The 20,875-nt window shown below is 41.5% G+C and overlaps 1 protein-coding gene across 1 annotated transcript; it reads right to left on the bottom strand.

The window, feature by feature from the left end:
* Positions 30–18,837, bottom strand: CHCHD7 (coiled-coil-helix-coiled-coil-helix domain containing 7; the record flags this gene model as incomplete). Its single annotated transcript, XM_021385516.1, is given in 5 exon segments — positions 30–362; positions 1,415–1,580; positions 2,598–17,255; positions 18,100–18,198; positions 18,764–18,837. Coding segments are annotated over 3 exon segments (255 nt in total). The 3' UTR covers positions 30–362; positions 1,415–1,580; positions 2,598–17,153.

Raw genomic sequence — 20,875 nt, 5'->3', positions numbered from 1 at the left:
ATTAATTTGGCTAGCAGAAAAATGCATTTTGTGTTTTTTCTCTTTTTTTTATTCTTGGTCTCTTTAACAAGCAATTTCTTTAAGCAGGATTATTCCTGAAAGCAAATAGGCTAAGAGAAGTGTCTTTGATCCGTAGATGTAGGTGTAAATTGCTTCTCAAGCCATCCCATAGTCCAAGTTTGCATTTTAGACATGAAGATCTGATGAATCAGTTCAGTCTGCTTGCTGACATAAAAGAAAGATCCTGTCCCATATTTGTTTTAAAATAGAAAATGATGGCCCTATTACCTGCTTGGCAGCTGGAAGAAATGAACGTTGTGTCACAGTGATCCAGACAGCTGGAGTTCATGTCTGTTGCCTTTCTGAAAAGAAACATTCTTCATCATAGGCTTGAACAGTAGCAAGAAGTAAACAAGAGCTTTTTTACAAAATAACACAGAATCTTTATTGCTCCAGTGTTTAGAGTACTAGCACAGGTGTGATGTGTGACTAGAAGATAACATCCTGTCCTGTTGGCGATTTGACCTCCACAAATATGGAGCACATCTAATGAGACATCATAACAGTTATGTAAAGATGTGTCCTGGTGGTCAAGAGAGACGACTTCTATGTTCAGGAGGAGATATGAGGGATGTGTGTGGGTCTTCAGCTACCATATGAACTTGAGATCACGGATGGCTTTCTTCTAGCAAGACAACGGTTCTGATTATGTTCCTGATGCCAGTCAGTGCTCTTTCCTCCTGCACTCAGCAAGGACAGTCCTCACAGAAAGATCTCTGTGAGACCCAAGCAAGAAGGTAGAACAGAAATGGAAAAGCATCTTAGTTGTGACAGTGTCATAGCTGACAACAGCAAAGAGATGACTTCTGAAATGCATCAGGCAGCTCCCACAAAGAGATTACTGTTTTTATGATCATTGTTTGAAACTCTCAATGCTGGGACCCAGTCGTTGTGTCACAATGGTGACTGGCAAAGTTGGCTGGACAGTCATTGATACAGTGACTCAAAGACAGTCCAGGACATGGCATTGCACTGTCTGCTGTTACTTTGCCATGTGCAAGTTCATATTCTTGTGGTAGCAAGTGATGGTGCAGCCCCATTGGGGTGAGATTACATGAAGTGCATCAGTACGAAAGGAGCTTGCTCAGAAATTAACACAGTGAGATGTGATAGCTGAGGCATCTGTTGTGCATGCAGTCTTTGAAGAGCATTGACCAGAAATGGAAAATCCTGGTTAGAGGGCTAACAAGGTGAGTCTTCCCTAGATTCATTTTAACAAATACTCTTTGCATTACTTACTGATCTGTCTGTGTATTTCTGGCATCTTAATGGTTGTCCCTGAGGCAATGCATCATGTACAGTTAAACTGCACATCTGATTCCAGTTATGCTACAGTTATTATAAAACAGCATACCTGTGTTTTGGGAAGCTCCTAACTAACAATTTGGGTGAGAGCCGACAGTTCCAAGTGAAGGCTGTATATCCAGAAGGAACAAATCTCAGCAGAATCGCCAGGTAAGTTGCTTGAAGTGTTTCCTTCAGGAAATAAAGTGATTTCCCTGCTCTGGCATTGAGTCAGCCTGTAACAGGATGAGAGTAAGGTATCAAGTTGAAATCTTCTGTGTTACAACTCCCTAAAAAATGAATGCCAAGTTAATTTCACACACACAAAAAAATTATATATATTAAGAAACAAACATACCGAGCTTCAAGCAATGCACTATTTTTCAGCCTGAAGTTTTTCTAAGCTATATTTGTATTTCTTTGGTATAGATAACACTGTACAGTTAAGGATTTGCTCTACGTAAATGTAAATATAATTACACCTGAACTTAAGGCTAAGATTACCTGCATCTGATATAGGCTATTCATGTGATTCTGCAGCAACAAGAATAGCAACTGCTACTCGTGGAGCAAAAAAAAAAAAAAAGATGTTTGTATGATGTGCTTCATCCTCAGATGTCATCTGTAGATTTTGGTGTAAATTCCTTCTCAAACAATTGACAAGATAAGCACTTATTTGAATAAAAGAGGGCAAGATTAATGTAGCTGACTGAAAATTGTGACATCCTGTATTTTCAGTATGGCTTACATCTCTGAAGCTATAGACAGTCACCACATGAGTACATTACTCTGTAATACGGAATGGAAATGTAGCACAAGTATTACACTGTAGTGCAAGTATAGTGTAATACTTGTGGAGTGTGAACAGAATACCTGGAGCAGGTAGAGTGTGTAGAAGTGATCACCATCTGCAGCAACAGCCCTGTCCTGCGTTCTCAAAAAGTATGCATGCTTTTTGTCTTACTGTATTACCGAAGACAAAATCACAAAGCCCTACCATGAATATCCATACACGTTCTCCACCTTAGTCATATGGATCTCTGTATTTTTCTCTTTTTGATAGTGTTCTCTTAATACCAAAAAGGAGCACTAAAATTACACATAGATCAAGAGAACAAGCAAGGAGAGATGGCCAGGTATCACGCCATTCCCTGGCTGAGGATTTTGAAGGAGATGTAACAGAACAACAAACCATGCTTTTACCAACCAAATATGAGTTTTCTTCACTATTTTGAAGTATCTGATTCAGTCACCTTGAAATCCAGGAAATGATCCTGAAGAATCCAGTGCTGAGGCTCCCAGGTGTGAACCATTAGAGCTTCTGAGTGGACTGACTGAAGAAGATTCCCAGCCACTGGGGCTTCACACTCACGCTTTCCACGTAATCAGCTTTGGAAGTTACCCTCTGTCAGAGGACCAGTCTCCAGATTTTAAACGTCTACAAATAGTTTTAGAGAACATTTTCACACCAATAACACTACAATCATTAAACTGTAAAGCAAATGTAACCTAAACCAATGACTTGAGGTGGCAGAGAGTCTCAGAAAGGGCACTAGCTTAGATGGTTCCTTGCAGAAACCATTTGAGGCCAGAGAACACCGAAAGGTTAAGTTTGTTTATAATTGTGGAAGTAGCTACCCTTCTTTTCTACCCTTCTTTCCCCACTGCGTAAGAAAGCTGTGACTTGTGGTGGGATAATAACTGCTAATCAGAGGCAGAGTTATCCTCTTTCTTTGTCCTGCATCTAACTTTCTTTATTCTACATCTAACTTTCTTCGACCAGCTTTTCATGGCACTGTGTCAGTAATGACTTACTAGCACTTCAAGATTTCTGGAAATTCCTTGGCTTTCCTCCTATTACCACTCCCAAGTTGGAATACAAGGAAACTTGGCTGGAAAATATTAACAACCTTTGTGTTTTGTCTGCATAGAGAAAAGAATTGCTATAAATTGACTGCTGCTAGCTTGGATATTTTAAAGAAGATCAGCAAAATGGATATATTGTAAATGGACTGTAACCCATTAAAGAATAAGATCATTCCACAAAATAAATTTTCTTAAAGGAAGCAAAAACTTGTAAATCTACATATACATACATTGTGCTTAATTTTAAGATAAAGTTAATAGAAGAGTAAATAGTTATCTTCACCAGTTTGGAGACTTCTGCCACTAGGGACTAATGGTTTGAAAATGAACTGAGGTAGAAATAATAATAAAAAAAAAGCAAATCATAGTCAGTGTCAGTACAGTGTTGATAACACTTGTTTGGCTATTAAGATTTGCTTCTGCTGTGATCCAACAAAGAACACAGCTTAGCAGTGGTTTCCCACAGAGGGGCTGGAAGTATACAGGATTACGTACCACTCAGAGATATATCTGTGCCCTTGCTTTTGTTTTTTTGCAAGTATCTGGATATCCGCATATTTTGCACGTGGTGACGTTCTGAGTATCACCTCTGCAGGTAAGAATTCCAAGAAGCATCAAGTCCACTATTTACTAAAGCAGACAAATATAGCTTAATGTTAAAGATGCGGCATGTTCATGGAAAAATATGTGGAAGAATTCTTTGAATAAATTTCAGATCTGTTCCTCAAACAACATGCTTATCACAAGACTACTTTGAAGGCTCATGAGAGACAGCAAGCATGGTTATATGAGCAAACCTGGCTTGGAATTCTGCCATGTCCATGGGCCTCCAGACACAGAAATGTTAATAACAATCAGACTTGTTCCAAAAACAAGAACGGAGAGAATTGCATTTGTTCATTTGGATTGATCCTGCCAGGTGATGAAACTTTGCTGCAGTGGCATTGCTACAAGGAGAAGTTACACAGACCCATAACTTTGAATAATCCTTTTTGGCGCTGTTTTTCTCTACCCTCCAGGACTGAGAGAGTAACCAGCGCAGTGCAGCCAGTGGATTGCTGGAGGATTTTGTCTCAGAGAACCCTGACACTGAGGATGAGAAAAATCTATCGGGTAAGGGTGAAAAGAGGCTGAGATACTTCTGCTGCTATCCATGTGGGACGGAGGAGAGCTGAACATGGGCTTGAAGATGGAGCCAGTCCCCTGAATATATTAAGCCACACAACAGAGGCCAAAGTAAACAACATCCAGCAAAGCATTTGCAATTGTAGATAAAGCTTAGTGTTTCCCTTTGCACCTAGTAGATTCTGTCCTCTTGACAGCGATCCAGTGAGGTAACCGTGATGATATTTTCTTCAGGCACTGAGGGAACCATCACCAGTTGGGTTAAGCAGCACAGATCTGCACCGCATCAGGTGGACAACGAAACGTGCTAGCTCTCGCCAAAGTTCACAGCAGTGACTTGGAGATGATCTTCTCACAGTGTTTGCTTCCTTGTCAGCAGGACAGCTGGTGTTACTGCTGCTGAGAACAGGCTTACATGCTTATGGTATCTGGAGGAAGAAGGTACCAACACTGAAAGGAAGAGTCCAAAAGGCACTTGGATTGCATTAGTTAAAACTTACTGCGGTAAACTGGGGTTGGTTTGCATCCCTCACAGTCTCAGTTTGCCTTCAAAGGATACTAAGACTTGTCACACCATGGGAATAGGTTCTCCATGCTTTTCTCCTGACAGCTGACTGGACACATGCAGTCCCTATGGCATGTAGAGGCTGGTAAGGTTTTCCATTTGTCTTGTAGTTGTTTTTCTCCTGTCTTTCTCTACCATCAGCAATCTGGAAACAGTCATTCGAAGCTTCAAGATTATGGAGCATTCTTCTACATGTGATCTCTCTTGGGGGATGGTCTCCCTGGTTGGAAATATTCTGTTACTTTCCATGTTACCAACTGGAAAACAGTGAAACATCCTTGACCAGTATTTCTCTGGATATGCTGGTAAGAAGTCCCCTGTATGGGCAACTGGTGCACAAGAAACTTTTTATTAAACAAGATCTCAACAGACTGTCGGAGTCACAGCAAAATCTGTGCAGATAAAAGCAGCAACCCCTAATTGCAGTGAATCTAAATGAGATGGCAGGGGAATTCTCCCAGCTGCAGAACATTTTCTTGCTGGTCAGCCTTGATAGCTCACCATTGCTTGAGGAAATGGAGCCAAGTTATCATTTTTAGCACTTCAGCAGGTGATTAACCAGCAGCTGAGTCATCCCTGTCCAGGGCTAGCACATCCTGAACCAGGGGAGGGGTGGATTGCTGGGGAAAGGAAGCACAACAAATCTTCCTCTGCTAATTCATGCCATCTGGAAGTGACAGCCTGTGGGCCTGCAGCTTTATTTGCAAAATATTGTTTACAATTTTTATTACAAAGACTATAGGGAATAAGACTTAATTATATTTAACAGTTCATCATCATTACACAAACTGTTGTTCAGCATTCAGCTTCAGAAAACAGGAAGCAATACTCATAAGATTGGTTTCTCGGGCTTTTTTTTCCAGACTATTGTTGGTAAGATGTCAAACAATTAGATGGGAAAACTGGAATGGAACCCAGTGTCATGCAGTTGGAGTCCTTTGGTGTAAGAGGGCTCTTTGGTGAGCCACAGAGGATATGAGCTGTTGCAGTCTTGACTCATCAATTTTGTTGGTGGTAATCCAAGCTTGTACGGGAGGTCTCTTGGCCTAAGAGTTTGTAATAGAAGGGCAACAAACACAGATGATCCACTGCGAGCAGACACTGTGCGGTGCCTGCAGCTCACGTGTTCCAGCACTTGCACAATCACTTTAAGTGCAAAATTACATAAAACCAGCCTTAACCCTACCAGCACTGTTCTACTTAAACTGCAGGTTTAGCTGTTCTAATCAAGTGAAGGAGCCCACAAGTGTGCGAAGTAGCAGATGGCTGAAGGTGCATCTAGGCAAGGGCAAAAGGATTGGTGAAAGGGGCAGGATCTCCACAATTTGGCAACAAGAAGCTGTTGAAGAACTCGCCCTCCAATTTAACTCATAGTACAATATTTTGTTTCCAGATCTCAGCTGCAACTTCAAAAAAAATATATATCACTATCAACTAATGTAAAAATAAGTTCCTTTCCTTCTGGTGCAACCAATAATAAAAACACAAAATGCTGCAAGATAAATGTACACAGTGGATTATTCATTAACCTGCAGGGCAGGAAAGCCAAATTCACAAACAATGTAACACTCTAGAACACTTGGTTACAGTCAAAACATGTATTGAAAAATCACTTTGATCTGTTGTTTCCACTGCAAGGAACCATCCATTGCAGCTCCACTCTGACATGAGGCTGGGCTGAATTTCTGCCATCGAGGCTGGGGTGAGCAAGCGGACGAGTTTGTCTTGTGAAAGGAGAGACTCGCCGTGATCTGCCCTCAGGACAAGGAAATTAGATGAGAATGAGGCTCAAGGATTCTGTAAAGGTCCATGAATGGAGGCAAGATATTCCCATATATTCTTTCCTTTTTGCCTCCACTTCCCCAGCCAGGTGGAGGAGTTGGGAACTTAGTACATGATGCAGGTTCTGGAGGAAGCCAAATGAAGGTGTACAAACACCAGGAGCGCGACATCAACAGGTGATTATCAGGATATGAGGCATATCAAGCAGCTGCACACCTCCCTCCTACGAGCACAGCCTGAGACACATGCAGAGGGCCCAACACTCATAGGGAAGAAACACTACCTAAGAGCACCGCTTTCTATCCTGAGAACCTCATGTGAAGCACAGTGTTTGTGCCTGGAGCTACAAATACAGGAGTTGGCGGCAGCACTGGGGATGCCCCAGGCCTGCAAGGAACAGGGCACAGACTGCACACTCCCTGCCCACAGGCAACAGCTGCAACTGAGGCACAGACTTCATCTGCTGGCAGGGGCAAGAGAACTACGCATTATTCAAAAAAGTAACTTTTTTTTTAAAGTAAAAAGAAGTCTGATTTTACATTGGAAATAACTGTCTCCTAGAAGATTTTTTTTTTTACAGTAAAAACATAATTTTGTTTTAAATACCAAAACAAGATATACTGTCTTAAAGTCTGCAAATACTCTCAAACTAGTCTATTTTTCCATTCAGTCTCCTGTTGGCTTGAGTTATCCTTATAAATGATACTAAGCTTAATAACATCCAAATAGTTTAAACAGGTCTCAAGGAAGAGAGGGGAAAAAATGCTTCATCTTGAGAACTAAGATGTGATTGCCTCGACAGAGAGGAAACCAGCACACAATCATACACATGCACTGAACACTGACAAGTTAAGTGTCTCGAGGGTTTGGTTTTTATAGTACCTGAGGAAGAAGAGTACACATTATGTAAGCTGCCTTCTCAGGAATAGAAAACACTACTTTGGTTTCCTATTAGCATCTCTGCTGAAGAGAAAGGTACTGCAGCTGTGCTGAAAGGCCAGAGGTGGACGCTTTTGTTTAATGGCAAAGCTGATCATTAGAGGTAGAGTCGTTAAGGTTGGAAAAGACCTATGAAGATCATCTAGTCTGCTAGCACAATACATTAGAATAGGTTACAAGAATAGGGATGTCTGCCAATAAATCCATTATAGATATGATGACTGAGATGTCTTTATTGGGATTCAGTAGGGGATAATATTGCTAAAAGAAATGAAAATTAAAACACAATCAGATAATTTAAGGACAGTGAGGCAGCATTTTCATTTAGTTTGAAGTGTCCAGATCCACACCAAGCCCAGTGCAGGAAGCCTGGTGCCACCACCCCCCCCACCCCCACTCTCTCTGGGTGGGAAACTCCAAGACCACAGCTCCGCTCCTGCCCCCAGCACACACTGTGAACACAGGCTGCTTTGTAAGCAACCAATTGTACCGCGCTAATAAAAATACATTTCTTGGCAAAGCACTTGATTTGGCTCCATCTCACTTGATGAAAAGTGGTTTATTAAATTAGGTCAGTTTGCTTACCTAAAGTTTGCTGAAGCTGTTCGTGCAATGCCACGTGTTGAGTGTCCTTTTAAAGGCTCACAGAAGAACACCTGCAAGCCACCTGTATCGGAGGCATCAATCCCTGACCAAACAGCCAGTTCTGTCTCACTCCCAGTAGGGTGAATATCAAGCTGCAGATACATCACAAGGAAATACATGTGTGTGAAATCATTCTCTGCAAGTGAACACCAGATCTATACCTAATAGGGGATTGCAAACAAAACCATAAATGAAGCCATTAACGTTTTAAGTTGCAAATTACTCTGATTTTAGAAACCAATGTCTGCTCGCTACCGTTACACATACGCCAAATTGTAGCAACAATCAGCAAAAAGTGTGCACATGGGAACAACTTGCCTGCATTTCCAGACCAGCACAAGCCTGTACCATTTGGGTCAAATGGAGAATTACTGTGCCCAAAACAGGGATCACCTGCAGACACCCACAACTGGCTTCAGAGCAGCTCGTCCAGGTGTCAGATCTCCTGTGGCTGCAGATTAGGGAAGACAGAGAAACTGATGCTCCACCAGCGCCTGGCTGGGGATTTCCTACACTACAGAACACCAAAGCACATTGTGAACTCCTCTTGTCCCACAGAAACCCTAAAAAGAGCTGAAGTGTTACGGTATTTATTAAAATAACTGATTCTCAGGGTTTTGAGCATTGAAATTTAGAGGGCAGAAACCTGAAAATTGCTTTTAACAAAAGTAGGTGAAGAGCGACCAACTCAAGGGCAGCAACAAGAGATTTAGAGAGGCAGCTGCTGAAGGGCATCACTGCAGATTCAACTATCATCTAACACGCTGCAAAAAGAAAAAAAATGAACGTCCTCCCTCTCATCCACTCATCAGCAGACCTCACAGGCACCCCCCTGGACTGGACCAGTGACAAGCTTACTCTGTAAACAAACACCCAGCCCATCAGCACTGCCAGTACCAAAGCACGCAGTGCAACACCATGCTCTGGGCACTTCTGACACTAGGTTGGATGATAGGAAAAAATTCTCCTCAGGAATGGTGAGGCATTGGAACAGGTTGACCAGGGAGCTGGTGAAGTCACTGTCCCTGGAGGTGTTCAAGAAATGCATAGATGTGGTACTGAGGGACATGGTTAGTGGGTATGGGGTTGGTGGGTTGACAGCTGGTCTGGATGATCCTAGATGCTTTTTCCAGCTTTAATGATTATGATTCAAAGCACTGGGCACTCACAGGCTCCAGCCATCTACAGAGAGCCAATAAGCATGCATGCCCTTAGGAATCTACATTTTAAACTTAAGAGTCAAAGTGCTTCTTCCATTCTGTACAGAAGTGGCCAGCTCAGAATTCTACACTAACCATCATATTTAATCTTTTGAAGGAGCTGCTTTTGTTGACCTGTCAAGTAGAAGAGAGCTAGGACACAGCTTTTTTTTTTTTTTTAAAGAAAAAGAGTCAGTGAAGTCTGTTTGAACCCATCAGCCACCAGGAAACTTAGAGCTGACACACTGAAGACTGACACTGTAGGATATGGCAATTTCACATTGCACACTCTACCTTAAGGTCTGCCCCTTCACTACTTCCCATGCATTGAAGCAAGCACTGTTTTATTAAAATACTCCCGTGCAGCAACTTGGTTCAGTTCCACTCCACTGGCACAGGTTGTCCAGAGAGTCAGCAGAAGCCCCATCCCTGGAGACATGCAAGGTCAGGAAGGACAGGGCCCTGAGCAACCTGATGTAGCTGTAGGTGTCCCTGCTCACTGCAGGGGAGTTGGACCAAATGACCTCTAAAGGTCCCCCTCAACACAAACAATTGTATAATTCTATGATAAAATCAGGAGAAGATGCCACAATTCCTGCCACCCAAGTTCTTGCATGCAGCCTCGTCCACTGATCACTTCAGAAGTTACACACAGCTCCAGTGCCAAGAACTGCTCAGCAGTCCACAGTGCAAGGAACTCTTTCACAGGCTTATCTTGAGCTTGTGAACAGTCATAACACAACCTATTTATACTATTAGTTTAACATCATCTTACAAGTGTTATTTCCTTCTAGGATATTTAGTATCCCTTTTCTATCTTGAGCATTCTTGTTTGTCATTAAAGATTTTCTTATTTACTTTGAAGTTGTATTCCACTTTGGATCAACTTTGAAGCATAATTATGTTTTCAATTTACAACTCACTGATATAACACAGTTTAGTGTTATCTATATATGTAACACTGATATTTGATAAACAATAGTTCAATTTTAGGTATATACAACAAAAATCTAATCCTTGACCCACAGGGTTCCAAAAGAAAATAGTCCAGGGGGGTTTTATTTCTTGAATATGAATGTTGGGTGACGTTTAATTGCTTCTACTGGAAAGCAGTAAAAATGTTCTGTATTCACCACTTCTAGTAAGAATAAATAGAGCACTGCATTTTGTTATTGATTGGTTGGTTACTTTCTACTTTAAATTGCTGATCCATAGCATGCACAGAATGATGTTTTGCAATAATTGAGGGCCATTAATCTTATTTTACAAGACAATGGATGACATCAATATTCCCTGGCACACAGGGCAAGGTATGTGCCAAGAAAGTGTCACGTGAAACATTAAAAAAATAAATACCATCATCATCCTTAAAGGTACTAAGTACAGGAATTAAACAGCACTCTCCAAAAGCAGTCTGAGTCTAAAAGCCTTCAAGAAAAATAAATAGGAAATGCAGTGGAGCAGGTGTAAGTTAAGAATATTAAGTGTTGAGATACAAAGGACAGGTAGTCAAAGACACATATTTCTGAACCACTGAGGCTGTTAGAAAGAAGAGTCTCTTCACTAAGGGACCAAATGATGCTATACAGTGAAAAAGCTAAAACAGAAGGAACTAGTTGTGGTAGTGCTTATAAAATGGTAAAAACATTTTCCAGGTAAAACGCAAGTTTGGCATCAACTGAAAGCACCTGTTTACATAGTAGCTTCAAGAGGTTGGACCACAGCTTATAACCACTGAGGTAACTGAGAAGAAACACGAAATAAGAGAAGACAACACATTTTTGAAACTGAAACCGAAACTAACTTCTTGAAAAGCAGCAAAGATTGAACAATTAGAGATCGTCATTTGTTTCAAGAATGTGTACTGCCAAGGCACTTAACTGTCAGGAAGTGTCTCCAGTGTACAGCTGCTTATCAAAGCAAAATAAGTAAAGCACTAGTCCAAGGGTAGCAGCACTTCAATGAGCAAAGAATGGCAAAGTCTAATTCATCAAATAGGTTTGAGTTTCAAAGAAAGTAGCAGGTTAGCAGGTTGTAGAATAACTCCTGATATGCTTAAATAATTAGAATTGGGGCTTCAGATGGAATCTGCTCAAATTGAACACCACATAACTCGCACAGCTCTGAAATAGGTGCTGTGAATACAAATAATCCCTTGCAGGCAGTAAGGAGCTAGGAGTTGATGCAAAACTTCCAATTTGCTTGACTGAAAAGCATATACATAAAAAATAGAGGAAACAATTCTAAAAATTAATTTTAAAACATGTTTTAAGAAAACAATAGCTGTATGCCTAACTGCAGTGACTGTGAAGAATTTATTAGCTCTGAAAACCACTACCAAAAGAAAACCATCTTATTTATGGAAGATTCATGCTACTCCAACTTCTTGGTTTTGTAAAGTAATATATAATAAATCGCAATTTCTCCCACAGACAGCATTAGGAGAAAGTGTTTGGACTCCATGAGCCTTGTGAGTTCCTTCCAATTAAGGATAGTCTATGATTTTATGACTGAATAGACCTTGAGTCTCTTCAGAAGATAGTTTCTAGGGAAGGAACTGTTACTAATAATAAGGTCAGCCACCATGTTACTTCAGGATTTGAAAGATAAATATCTTTTGTGGTTCTCAGCCTGAGAAACTTCAGTATTATTTTTGTTTCTACAGTGCCACAGCTGCATGCAGCATTCTGCAGACTGCTGCTGAAGGAGCTGACAGCCCAAATTAAACACAACACACCACCATACTCAATCAGACTCAAAAAGCACTTAAGGAAGAGCTACTAGAACTTCTAAGAAAAGAAAAACTGATGTGTTTCCACTAGCTATTCAGTTACCATTTCGTACAGATAGACATCCCATCTTGAAGTGTGCTGCTGGAGGAACACTTTCTTTTTTTAATTCCTGGATGCCAACTGGGGAAGTGTGTTTTGGGGCTGAAGGGGAAGCTAGTCTTCTGAGAAACAGATAAGCAGGAAAGATGTTCCAGGCAGAGTTAACAGAAATCAGTTGTGAAAGAGAAGATGGGCAAAAGGCAGTCAGGAAAGAAAGTGCTGTAGAATGATACCTCCGCAACAAACTTGCCACCATGTACACAGATGGCGATCCTGAAGTTACAAGACAAGTTAGGAGGCAAATCAATTGATAAAAAGCAAGAAAGCAAGATATAAGTCAGGAAATGAAATACTGTACTCGAGGAAAAATCCACAAAATTAAGTCATAGGAAAATGGGAGACCAAGGGCAGGATTTGCACTAGTGAAAGATAAGAAGCTGACATTATCTAATGGGATGCTGAAGGGGAAGACAGGCTAATTTTAAAGGAATTTCATGTTAGCTGCATTTAGTTCAGCATCTTGAGTGTCAAGTGGGAAGTAACTGAGTGATTTAATCTCAGTTTAAACTGAATGGAAGGTGTTAGAAATGCAGTCAATCACAAAAGGATTTGGACACTGAAGGCACCAAGACTGAACCTTGAAGGATGGAGAATTTATTCAAAATCTGATGAGTCTTAGTTAAGTATGTATAAGGAGAGATAAAAACATACCAAAGCCTTAATAGTCCATTGCATTTAGTAGATATAACGTAGTACTTCTACAGTTCCCCATCCAATAGGTAGCAAAAGCCACTAAAAAAATATCTGAAATAGTCAGCTCTATTACATTCCATACTTACAGAACTACTTTCTCCAGTTGTGTAAGATATCAGACAGAATAAAAGCTATCAATATTGCTCTTTTTTTGCGCACTTTCTTCATACTATTACTACTACTTCCATGGCTGTTCTGGAGGATTGACTTAGAGGCAAATACATTCAGTGTCAGTTAAGGGCTCTCTCTAAAAGCATTAAAGCAGAGTAACATTGTATATTCAATTTATCCTGTTTTGCAGAAGTTCTAGCAAACCTCCCTATGCACACATACTCTTAGTCACACAAGGGTGCCTTGGGCCCAGAAAGTTCTATTGAGGAAAGACCAAGAACATCCAGAGATGCAGCACATGCAAATCCTTGCCAGTCAAAGCTTCACCTACCGAAGCCAAAAAGGTTTTCAGGACTCTGAAGCTAAATGACTAACACCTACAGGAGCACTAAGTCATAGCCACCATGGGAGCAGAAAGCATCACAGCACTCTTGCACTGTAGGATAACAGGAACCACAGAGAGTAAAATGAAGATGCATATCTGGATGTTCACCTGGGCCTGGCAGAGAGCCTGTAGCTACTGCTGGTTCAGTGCTCAGCTCCAAGCAAGTGACCACAGTGCAAAAAAAAAACCAAAACCATACTCTCAAGGACTACACTTGAAAGCTTCTCAGGCTGCACATAAACTTCCTGTTCTCTAGAATTCTGGACTATAGACTCTCAGCCTCCTCTTCTCCTTATAGCATAGAGACAACATTAAGCCCTCCTTTCACCTGAACGATTCCCACCCTTGCCCCCCCATCTGTGGGAAGAGGCTAAAGAAAAGCTAGAAAGACAGTAGTGGTTAGCAATGCTGTTTTCATACAGTCTCTGTTGTGCAACAGCACCATCCAGCTGTCAAACAAAAAAATGAAACAACTCACCATCACCATCCAGACTTGGTTCTTGCACCACAAAAAATAAAGAGTTAAAAATAGTAAAGAAAACCCACAAAAAGTCTTCTCCTTTCCAAATGAATCACATTAGTTCTTTATGTTTTGTTCCTGTGTTAGTGCACAAGATTGTGTACTCCCTTTAGTGAAGCAAAGAGTCCAACCCAATTTATTTCTCCCCAGTAGACTGACAGTCTACAACTTACCTCAGTGCTTGATGTGTGGAATATCAACTTTTAGATACGAAGAAAAGACCATATCTTTGGCTCACAACCAAAGACAGTTAACCACACCGCAAAAATTAACCAAAAAACTGTTTCATAAGTAACAGCTTATGTTTCTGCTATTGTAATTTACCACTTCTCAGCTTCAGAAGTGAAACTAGGAACAATAACCTGAAGTGAATGGAAGAAAACGAAGACTCAACTAACGGGTTACAATGAGAGGCATTACAACAAGACTTCTTGCTTCCCCAGATTTCTTCTAAAAAGAGGTTTAATAAGGCATATGCAATACAAATAATTGAATAAGCAATATCCCCCACAACAGATGACTGTTACCTGAATTAAATCCTTAAGGTCACTGCTTACACTGCCCTCACTTCATCAAAAAAAAAATCAGGCTTGCCATAAAACATGGAAGGAACTTACCTTCTAAGTCCACTGATGATCAGAAAGTCTAACACTGGAGAATCGTTCTTGCATTACATACGCCTTAGTTTGTCCTGCAATCTCACATTTTTGCATTGTGAAATAGTTCCAGCAGGGAATACATTTCTTCCTCTGACTTTCTGAATTCAAGTCCTAGCTGTTTATAAAGACACAGTATAGCAGATAACCTGAACTGCTACGTATACCAACCATCCTTTAAGATAAGGAAAAGAGTAAAAACTTCTTAAGGAAACATTAGCATGAAAGAAGTGGAAATGCAAAAACGCACTAGAAGCAGGGCCATTCCTACACTAAAATCTGAAAGAAAAACTTGGATAAGTGAGACAGCTTTAAGAAACTTGAACTCGTGAAAGAGAACAGATTTAAGCGCAAGTCCAGAACTGGAGTGCAGCAATGGGAAAACAGCAAGCACTAGAATAGCAACTAAAGCCATAGGAGCAAAGACACCATGCCCAAAGATGCAGCAGAGGCGCCAAATGACAAACTTGTGCCAAGTGGGAGAGAAGGTGCCCTTAGACAAGCAAAGCAGCAAGACCAGAAAAGTCCAGAGATAAAAAAAAAAAATCACAGAAAAGACGACAGCCAGCTACCCAAAACTCAGAACAGGAGGATTACCTAGAGGCATGGCCAATGAAGAAGTAGCACTGTTAGGCCTAATTAATGAAAGCAAGGAATTCTCCACTCAGAGGGAGAACAGAGGATCTTCAGGAAGAAGAACTGTATTAGAAAAGTCATTGCAGAACTACATCATTAGGGCAGAGAGAACAAAGCTACTAGAAAAATGTTGGAATTGGAACAGACTAAAATGTTCAAACCATTAAATAGAAGAATTTGTGCCAAACTGGAAAAAACTGCTAAACAGGAGGGTATTGAAAGAATTTAGAAGTGGTGGGCAAGGTAGAGCCTTTGAATCCACTATGGAAGCTTCTCCTCTGCTCCAAACAAAAACACAATCACTGACAACAAAGTTTGAATTTTAAGTAGAGAAAAATAATCCAAAATAAAGAATCTCATGATCTTTACTGAAGAAGGTCTACTCCCCTTGCCAGGAACACACAAGAGAACTTATGACATGGTTTGGAGGCCAGACAGCTATTCTCAGAGAACTGTGGACTCAAGAGGCATAGAGTTACACTCTTTCCAGTAAGAAAACCGGCACGATCAATCCACTTCAAAACTCAGGTATAAATGGAGAGCAGTCAGAGAGACAGGAGGAAAAGTAGATCTCCATTCATTACTAGTCAGGTCAAATGGCAAGGGGAAAGGTGAAAACAGCATAAAAATCCTGGTAACATAGAAATAGAGCTCGAGTGGAAAGAGATGAGACAAGCCAGACAGAGGGAAAAACAGGAAGCTGTGAAGTCTTTCCAAAACAGTCTAAATAGAGAGACAACACTTCTACACCATCCTCCAAGAGGTCAGCCAGAGTTCTGCCAACTTAATCGCAGTATGTCTTAAAGGTTTTCACATGGAACTTGAGCTCATGTGAGTAGTTCTTTCATTTTACCACAGGGTGCGATTTTTTTTTTAAGCCAGGACACCAGAAAATACTCAAGGTAAAGAAAACAAGTGTTTCCAGACAGCAATCTGATTACTCTTAGTAGCTGCCCAGTTTAGATAAGGAATCAGTCTTCAGTAAGACTGGAGTAACCTATTCAAACTGAGCTTTGTAGTCTTGTATGAGTAAGCATTTCCAAACCCAGGGCTTCAGCTGTCCAGAGTCTTAGATAGATGTACTATAGTTAAACCTGCTATGTCACTCCAAGTGCATGTTTACATGCCTACAAAGTCCCCACCCCCCTCCAACAGCCAAGTATCTATTTACTATCCACTGAAGGTACTATTCAGTTGAGACGAGTTCAGTTCCATCTTCAGCAGCCTCTCTAACCTTGTACCAAGCGAAGTCTGCACATCTGATTTATAGCAACCTTCTGCTTTCACTGATGAAGAGCTGCAAGCCTAATGACAGCTTGCTGGATCTGAAATTTTAGCTCACAGTCTTCTTCAAAGGGATGTTGAAAACAACTTGTGAAAGCAGTGATAGGACTACACATAAAGAAAATATTAGTCAGAATCACCATATACAAGAGATTTTGCACATACTAGTCTTTTACTTTCTAAACCTACTCGGCCCTTAAAACTTAGAACTATTGGAAAAATTAGAACTTAGAATTGCAAATCTTAAGAGTCCTTAGTATTTCACAGCATGTTAGCTTCTACTTCCAAGGTGTCTGGGCAAGCTGCGCCGGTACCCATGTCTTCCAGTGAGACACTAAGCTCCCATGAGGAAGAGTACGAATAGAACCAGTCCTATCTTAGAAAGCTCACACACTTCAAAACTTAGGAGCTTACTTTAATCCAACAGTGAAGTCCAGTTTACAAGAGGGCAACCTGCTGCTGACAAGTCTTCATATGTACAGTGAAAACAGTAAAACAATGCAAGTTTGTAGTCAGTACGGCTTCTCTACTGATTCCAGGATTTTCTTTCTCTCTTCTGCTGAGGGCATCTCCGGTTTCACACCATTTCTTTTCCTTTGCATCATAATGTCATGCTGAAAATAGAAGAAAGCAAGCATGAGAACACAGATTTCTCAGAAGTCTCTGCCCCTGAGCTCCCACTGAATAAGATCCTTCAACAGAAGTACTCGTATATACAAGGAGCCAGATACTCTAGATCTGATTAGCTGACAACTAAATGCACTAGTATTTAACTGAAGCTATCTGATAGCTCACCTTGCAGCTTCATATTACAGCATTCCCATGACACAGACTACTATGCAATCTCCTGTAAACAGTTTTTTGGAGGTTTACACAAGTATTTAAAGGCGTAAGTTGAAAGACTATCACAGTGGCATAAGAACAGAAGATGCAGAGAACAGATGAACTGCATGGGATTGCATCACCTGTACCCATGTGCACAGAAGTGCCCAGTTCCTCATGATCCTTTCCTACTGCAATACAGGAAAAGAGTAAGAACATCACCAAATAACAAACTCTTCCTGAGCATTACCTTAAATTGAAGCAAACATGAGCCAAAACAAAAAAAACAGAACAACTTGTCTTACTTCAGTTTCTTGACATGCATTTCAAACAACTTACTGACAAAAATATCTGACTAATTTAGAGGGAAATACACTGCAAGAACACTGACTCACAATTTAGGAGGGTAAACTTAGAAGAACAGAGTGAAGTATTCTGATGTTTATCTGCTTAAGTCTTCCAGCAGCACATACTAAGTCTCCGGGAATCTAGCATCTCTACGTGACCATAAGAACAGTAGTAGCAAGTGCTAGAGTCCAAAGAGTTCAGAAAACACTGTCAGAAATAATTTACTTAAAACAAGATATGGAGTAAAATTTAGAAAAAAGTCTATGGTGCTTAAGGAAACCTGCTTACCCAGAATTTTCTGCAGTTTTTGTACTTCAAAAAATAATCAGTACACATATCCTTTTTATAGTCGTTGTCATCCATACATTTTCTAGAGGCATCTGTTTCCTTTAATAGGAAAAACAAGCTTCAGAGCTGAGAGCAGTTACTACATTCAGTATCTAAAAATTCTAACAAGTCCCAGAATATCTATGGAGATAGGAGACAGCTTCTCAGATGAAAGAATTGTATCAAAGGGAACATCTATCACAACAGATAACCAGTAATCCCCAAACAATTACTTCATTTGAAGACTGTAACAAACATTAGTATTCCTTAAATAGTAAGAAAAGAGTCCACAAAACAGTTATTTACAGAGATCTGTGGTATAACCCATAATAGAGTATTAAAAATATCCATCGAGCCTGTCTAACTGGGATTTTAGACTCTGGTTTTATGGACAGAACAACAAAGCATAAGTTGTATCACTCCCATTTACAAGGAACTGCAGATTCTTATTTCATAAGCACTTTACAATGCATGTTTTTCAGCCTTTCTCATTTTCAGGCTCTAAGAAACATTTAATGCATACTGCTGATGCAGGAATACTATCAATAATGCAGTTTCTAGAGGAATTATTTTTGCATTTTGACCTAGAAACATACAAACAGAAATCCCAATTCAATGATCTTACCGCTATGCAAGGATTTCTGTCATGATCTCTAAGCTGCTGTGCATACTTGGGCATTCTAGACACTCGTACCCTGGCTAGAAACAGAAAAGAAACGAGTTAAGTATCAGCTTTTAATAGAGACAGTATTAAGTTCGAACTTCAGCATCTAATGAAGGACTTCAGTAGTGCACACAAACAGGTTTTGTGGGTTGGTTTCTTTTTACAGGTCTTTTTTGTTTGTTTGTTTTTTTTAAGTAAGCTTCTTTTGAGAAATATCAAAGCACTAACAAGTCAGCTCAGGCAAGTTTAGCCTATCACCAAGACTGCTTGCTCCTAGATAAATTCCTGCAGAGAACGGAGCTGCTCTTCTACTAGACTATCACATTGAGAAAGCAAACATCTGGGAGAAACACTTTTGTGGAAACTCTTCTAATCTATACACTTTGGAAACTTCAATGAATACAGCGAGGGAACAGATCTGTGCCTACTCCTTAGCTGGATCACATCATGTGTATCCACATGCACAGAAGAAGCCAGCCTCTTGTGACACTGCTGCATCAAACAGTTAATTAACAAAAAGGAATTACTTCACTGTAAGAAGGACCCAATCTCCTTATGCCATACAGGACAGCTTGAATCACATTTTTCACCAGTTCGCTACTTCAATAGGCTCTAGGAACAGTAAGCTTTAGAGATTTCAGTGCCAATAACCTACATCCAAAGATATGAGGATATCAAGAAGAACAGCAGACCCTCACCTCCCTTATTGCTCTCCACGTACTGCCTCTGGCATAGATGTGGTCACACAGGTATTTGTTCTTAACAGAACAGTTCTAAGCAAAAATACAAGTTAACCAAATGCATACTTGAGCCAATGCAAGCAGAGATGCAGGACTGAGGAAGAGACACCTTTGCAAAAAAACTGAAGTACAGGTATCTTTGCTCAACCTTATTCTATTTAGCCTGGAGACATTGCTGCAAAGTCTGTTTCTGTTCATATTGCAGACTGATAGCTGCAGGTCTGCAGTGCAAAGCCACTTTTACTTGATATCAGTCACACACAAGAAACACCACTCTCAGGAACTCACGCAGTATTTTAGATGAAGGTTCTTACTTGATGAAGAGGGAAGCTATTCCAGATGAGTATGCCTTAAGTTTCTACCTCCTGTGAAACTACACCCACCGGTTCTTGGAGAATTTTCTGCACTCCACATGGCATCGTCCACCGTTTTAGAAAACAGAATGAGGAACACCTTCACCTTTCCTTAAAGAACTGCCCAGGGTTTGAGACGACCTAACAAGCTAGGCAAACATTAACTTTTTTTTGTGAGGGCCCAAGGATTTTGATCGGAAGCTTCTGACTGACACAGAACCACACGCATGCAGAACAGCAGCATCATCCCACTGCGAGCACTACTAAAGCAATGCATGTCTGAAAGCGTTTGGAGCCAGACCGACTTCAGCCTAGCACTCCTCTGAAAGGGTAACTGTCACTGATGGACACACCGCCTCCACCGCTCGCTACACACACCGCTATCACCACGTTCAGTTTCACTACACCGCCGGAGTCTGCCACATCCACCCCCGCACGGGGCAGCGAGGCGCACCGTACCCACTTCACAAACACTCAGGCCAGGTTCCCCCGCACGTACAGCTCTCCCCCTCTGCAAAGCGCTCTCAGCCGGGAAGGGCAGGCGGGTCACGCCGGAACGCCGCCTCTGACCGAAGCGGCAGCCCGGCAGGAAGCTCTCCCGCACCGCCACCCCTTGCTCCAGGCGGGCTGCGGGTCCGAGCCCAGCCACCGCCAGCAGCCCCCTGCGCTGCAGCTCTTCCTTACGCTTTAGCACACCGGCAGCCGCGAGCCACGCTACGCAGAAAGCCACTCGCTGCCGGTGCTCTTTAACCCTAAGGCTTTGTCAGCCCATAACCCACCGGCGTATGGGCTCCGTGCCGTTTTAAATACACGCGGCACCGCCGCGGCGCAGCGCAGCTCTTAAGCCCCAAGCCGCGGGCTGAGGCTCGCACGCAAAGCCCGCATCCCTTATCGCAACAAGGCGGGCAAGCGGCCGGGCAGGAGGCTCCCACGGCGCCGGCTGCGGCGCAGGGCCGCGGGCCGGGACGCCGCGGGCAGTG

The sequence above is a fragment of the Numida meleagris genome, chromosome 2 (assembly GCF_002078875.1).
Source record: "Numida meleagris isolate 19003 breed g44 Domestic line chromosome 2, NumMel1.0, whole genome shotgun sequence".
NCBI lineage: Eukaryota > Metazoa > Chordata > Aves > Galliformes > Numididae > Numida > Numida meleagris.
The sequence above is the reverse complement of the archived record's forward strand: the minus strand, read 5'-3'. Positions and strand labels throughout refer to the sequence as shown.